Raw genomic sequence first — 5041 nt, forward strand, 5'->3', positions numbered from 1 at the left:
CTGTATCTAATGTGATCCCTTTCAGAGTAGTTGTTAGTGGTAGTCGGGCACGGTCTAGGTCTTCTGGTCTGAGTTATGCTGTTCACATATTCCATTAGTCCATTGGATTAAATGATTCCAAGCCTCTTTAATTCTTATCACTCTTCTTTCTACTGCCCACAGAGAGACCTTAAATGGCCACTCATTTTTATCTTGAATTTTCCTCTGCACTCTCAGGTGATCAGAGACCAATTGTTGTACTTTGAATGGCTGTACCCAACTTCTAGTTTTGTTGACTGTCTCTATTTTATTTCTGCTCAGATCTTTTTGTTTACTTACTTCTGGAGCTTTGGGCTTAGTTTGTTCTTTTTCTAGTTCCTCAAGTTGAAGAATTAGACTGATTTTGAGATGCTTATTTTAAAGGTAGGCCTGTACTGCTATACATTTCCCTGAGGACTGCCTTTGCTGCATCACATAGGTTTCAGAATGTTGTGTTTTCATTTTTGTTCAACACCATGTTTTATTCCCCCCAACCCTTATTTATCTCTTTAGTTCTTCCTTGATCCATTGGTTGTTTAATAACGTGGGATTTAGTTTCTACATATTTTCTGTCTAGTTTTCCTTCTGTTAGTAATTTCTAGTAACTAAACCTTAAAATGGAAACTAAAATCAGTAAAACAAGGAATTTCAATCCACATGAACTGGTACAGAAAGAATGAGTCAGTCCAGTGTCGAGAGTAGGACCTGAACCCGTTACTCAAAAGGTAGGAATTAAGAAAAGAGACCCATCTCTTGAATAAACACTATGGTCCCTTGAATAAGCTTATAAGTATATAATTACAATATGACACAGATCTCCCATAGTACTATTGGATGGAACACTCTGCTTTAAACACTTCTGTCATATTTGTTGATTATGAACATTATGCCAATTCTATGGGTTCAATCTGGTGATCCTGAGGTGATGACTCTTGTTACTCATTTGTTTCTTCATAGTGGCCCTCATTTTCCTCCTCAAATAATAACTTATAAAAGTTCTCATCTTTATGTTTAATTATAGAAACCATAGAATAACCATATTCAATAAGAGAATAAACTGTATCTGAGTGTGTATAAAAATGCCCAAAGGCATGCATAGCAACAAGTCTGCCAGACTCAGTAAATACTGGGAAGCCAGAGGAGAAGTAAGTGTCATAACTAAGTTTGTCAACACTCCAACTGTCTGATTGAAAATTTCTGTTGGTAAACATAGGTCACATAGGACAAGAATTATCAGGTGCAACATAGATTTCTTCTAGCCCAACTTGATGCTCTGAATACCTCTTGGACTGCTGCTTTGCAGGAATCACAGTACAATCATCTATTTTCTTGATCCAGCCTTCTGGGTGACCAATTAAATAAATCAGACCACTAGATGGTTGATGATCAATTTGTCCACATAGGGCTGGAGGAAATCCATTTACATTTTCTTTTGGTTTTAAGATTAAATAATATAGATTTCCATCACACATTTCATACCATGGCTTTAAAAAAACCAGTTGGGATGAAGAGGGCAAAACTCTTTGTAATAGAAAGTTACCTTTATACACTTACTAATTATATTAGGCCATAAACTTGGATGTTTGCCTTCTCCTATGATAAGTTGTACAACATGTAGACAGGACAAAATACAACCATCCTTTAAGTGAAAGCAAGTGCCATTGACAATGCTTGTGTTGTTCCCTTGTATAAACCCAACTGACTTACTAAGAGGAATAAGACATTCCATAGGTTGCAACTGAGTTAGAATTCGCAGTCTCTTTAGCAAAGTTCTTTTTTTGAAGTATGTGGAATTTTTCAACTGCTGACACGTTTCTACTCTTCTGTTCTTCCTGAAAATACTCTGTCAGTAAAAGTGAAACTTTATTAAAATTTGGATATTGTTGCATAACGTTATTCAATTTTTGTGTGTTCTTTAGCTGGATATTAGTCACATCCTCCTGGCTATCGTAATGAACAGTGGACTGCCTACACAGAGAGGGACTGGGCCGATGTTGTGAGTTTAGTTTCCTATCATTTGGGAGACTACTACAAGGGCAAATAATCTTAGACATTGTTGGCTGTTTTTTCCTTTCCATATCATGCCTCCCATACTCTCTGTCTTCAGTCTCTCTACCTCTCTCTGAATCCTGGACCTTGCTCTTTGTGTCAAGCCGCAAGGATTGATTTCACCAGTGACATTTCCATTCTGCCATTGAAGATTTTTACGAATACTGTTCCTGACAGATTTCCTTCTAGGAAAGTCAATTTGTAAGACTTTTCCAGATACATTATCCACCAGGAACTCTTCCATGATTTATTTTATGGCCTTCCTTTTCTGTCCATTCAAGGTCATTTAGGTCAGAATGAAACCTGCCATCCTTATACACAGCTTCTTGGATAGTCTCACCCGTTAAGGCATAGACACAAAGTGTACTTCCTGTTTCATGAAGATCCTTGACCTTAAGAATATTCTTAATTGTCGTTCCAACAGCAACAATGTGAAAAAGAATGCGTTTAACATCTGGGTTTTCACAATGACGTAGTTAGTATCTGACTGTCTTCTTTCTTTGTCAAAATATTACTTCTAAGTGAGAATTTTAGGGCAGGCACTTGAGAGGCATTCCTAGATTTACATACCCATCTATTTCTTTTTCTTTACAGTACACAAAAATGTTCTTGTTAGAATGAATATTCGCTCTTTGGAAATTCTCATTTGCCTTCAGAGCTGAGAAGATACTCTCATTGGGTTGACCATATGCTATAAACATAGCATGGCTTGATTTCCTGAAGTCTATGTGCATAGTAAAAGTGAAATTATACTCTTTCTTGGTGTTTGCATCTAGGTTCACAATTTGAAGAGCTGTGTCATGCTTAGTGCCTTCATTTCTAAGCTTAGAGGTGCTGCCATACTCTCTGATGTACGGTAGAGAATGACCATCAGGTATGCCAGAGATTGTTGGCTTCACATCAGCATCCACTGAAAATTCTGGCCTGGAAACCTGGTCATTTTCTGCAGCAGTGAATGAGGTGTCCTCTTTAATCTTCATGGAATTCATGATGAGTTCAAAGAGAATAGATCTGCTTTCCTCAACTGTTCCATAAGTAGAAATAAGGATTGGATGGACTGTTTCACCTGAAATGAGTGGGTGTTAGGACCAGAAGAAGAGTACAGACACACGGGAGATTCGCAGATGGCTGCAGAGATGGCTGCCAGATCACTCTTCTGAGCAGGGCCTTGTCATACCTGCAAGCAGATTCGCACTCTCGGGGATTAACTCTGCCTCTGGCCAATGACTGGCCTGCTTCCGGTGACGTCTTCATGGTAGAATCAATGGACTCTGTTCCTGCTATGGAGTGGCTTGGCGGGAAAGGATGGAGTTCAGACCTGGGGGAGCCCACAGCCAGTCCAAGTGTTGATATTTTGGCAGCTTTCTAGAAAATGAGAAACTCAACATGCACAAAAGTCTTTAACGATTGATTCTTTTCTTCAAGTAGAAAGCAGGAGGAGTGATTAAAACATACAGAGTGAACACCCTATGAATTTAGGCTGACTGTATATTCTTATGTCTCTTTAAGCACTATCCTAGTTAAACAATCTATATCAGTTGAGTAAGAATATTGGGTAGGCCAGTACAGAGAAGTATGTGATACTTCCTTCCTGGGGATATAACTATTCTAGATAAGACCTCCTGAAAGTGAGGGAACTGGTCAGAAATATTATAAGCCGTAAAATCTGATTGTACCTGCACTAGTTTGTAAATTAAGTCAAAGTGATATTTTCTATAAAAATATAAATTGTACCACAGACATTAGAATTTCAAGTATAGGATGTGTTTACAAAAAGCAATCTGGTTAGAAGAAAACTTGTCTTGAAGGTGTTTTTGTATATCCAGCAAATTGTTTTTGCTTAGATTGTATGTGGGTTGGAAAGACAGTCAAGAATATATATTATGGGGACACTGTAATATTCCACATTCCCCCGCCAAAAAAACTCTTGTTATGACCAACCTTACAAATATTTTAAGAGACAAACTGAAAACAAAGATAAACTCTGACCGCCATCTTGTGGAGGGATACACCACTGCCAAGTCAGACTGAGAGACTGAAAGGGAGATAAAAACCATGGGCATATTTACCTTTTTCATTTGAGGGCTGTGATAGGAACCATAGTAGAAACAATGTCTCTCAGATACAAAGTTTGCCACTTGGCAGAAGAGCTACAGTACCTGAGCCTGCAGAAGAGGCCTTCCCTTAGCTTGGTTTAGATTTCTCTAGCATGGAGAATCAGGAGTAATTTTGAATGAGCGTCTGTAATTATCAGTTTCCTTGCTTCAATATCCCCTAGCTTGGGATGGTATTTTTCTCACATTCTCCGGAGTTCAAAGAGCTTACCAAACAACAGAAATCCAATATTTACTCTTCACTAGTATTCCATTATATACCACACAAGAGTTCATTTGTTTTCACAACATTTAATTAGATTTCCCGGAAATGGAAAAGCCATTTGCTCTTTTATGGACTTACTACCAGTCTGAAACCCAAGAACCTTTCCAATATTTTAATACAAACCAGTCATACTGACTTAAATTAAAGGAATGTGCTCAAAGTTGAAATAATACTGATGAAAGAGGCTTTTGATATGTTCCGGATAGCACCGAGCTTAACAGGAGGACATTTGGTGAAAGTGAATCAAACCTGGTATCAAGGGGAGATTTTTATTTCTTGAACTATTTAAAGCCTAGTTTGCTTTCCACTTGGCAGAACAACAATAACAACAACAAAAGAAACCATATGGCCATTTCTCACTTTGCAAAGAATTCTTTACTGATGCCTGTCTCGTTGTTCTTGGATGATTTGGGGGCAGTTATACCACATCCATCTTTTGAAAGTTTCTCACCAGGTCCAAGTGTCTGCTACTGATCCCAGAAATGGATGAGGCACATCATGATTTCCAATGGGTTCAACATTTTTTCTGTAAAATAACATGCTTGGAAACATATCTGATTGAAAACTATCATCCCCTGTGTTTAGGACCTTGCAG

The 5041-nt window shown here is 38.1% G+C and overlaps 1 protein-coding gene across 1 annotated transcript; it reads right to left on the minus strand.

Moving 5' to 3' along the window:
• Positions 1-902: 902 nt before the first annotated feature.
• Positions 903-3056, minus strand: LOC102838843 (protein FAM111B-like). Its single transcript, XM_006865759.1, is given in 6 exon segments — positions 903-1232; positions 1284-1507; positions 1510-1747; positions 1749-1986; positions 2154-2306; positions 2308-3056. Coding segments are annotated over 6 exon segments (1932 nt in total).
• Positions 3057-5041: the final 1985 nt, after the last annotated feature.

The sequence above is a fragment of the Chrysochloris asiatica genome, unplaced genomic scaffold, assembly GCF_000296735.1.
Source record: "Chrysochloris asiatica unplaced genomic scaffold, ChrAsi1.0 scaffold00082, whole genome shotgun sequence".
NCBI classification, from domain to species: domain Eukaryota; kingdom Metazoa; phylum Chordata; class Mammalia; order Afrosoricida; family Chrysochloridae; genus Chrysochloris; species Chrysochloris asiatica.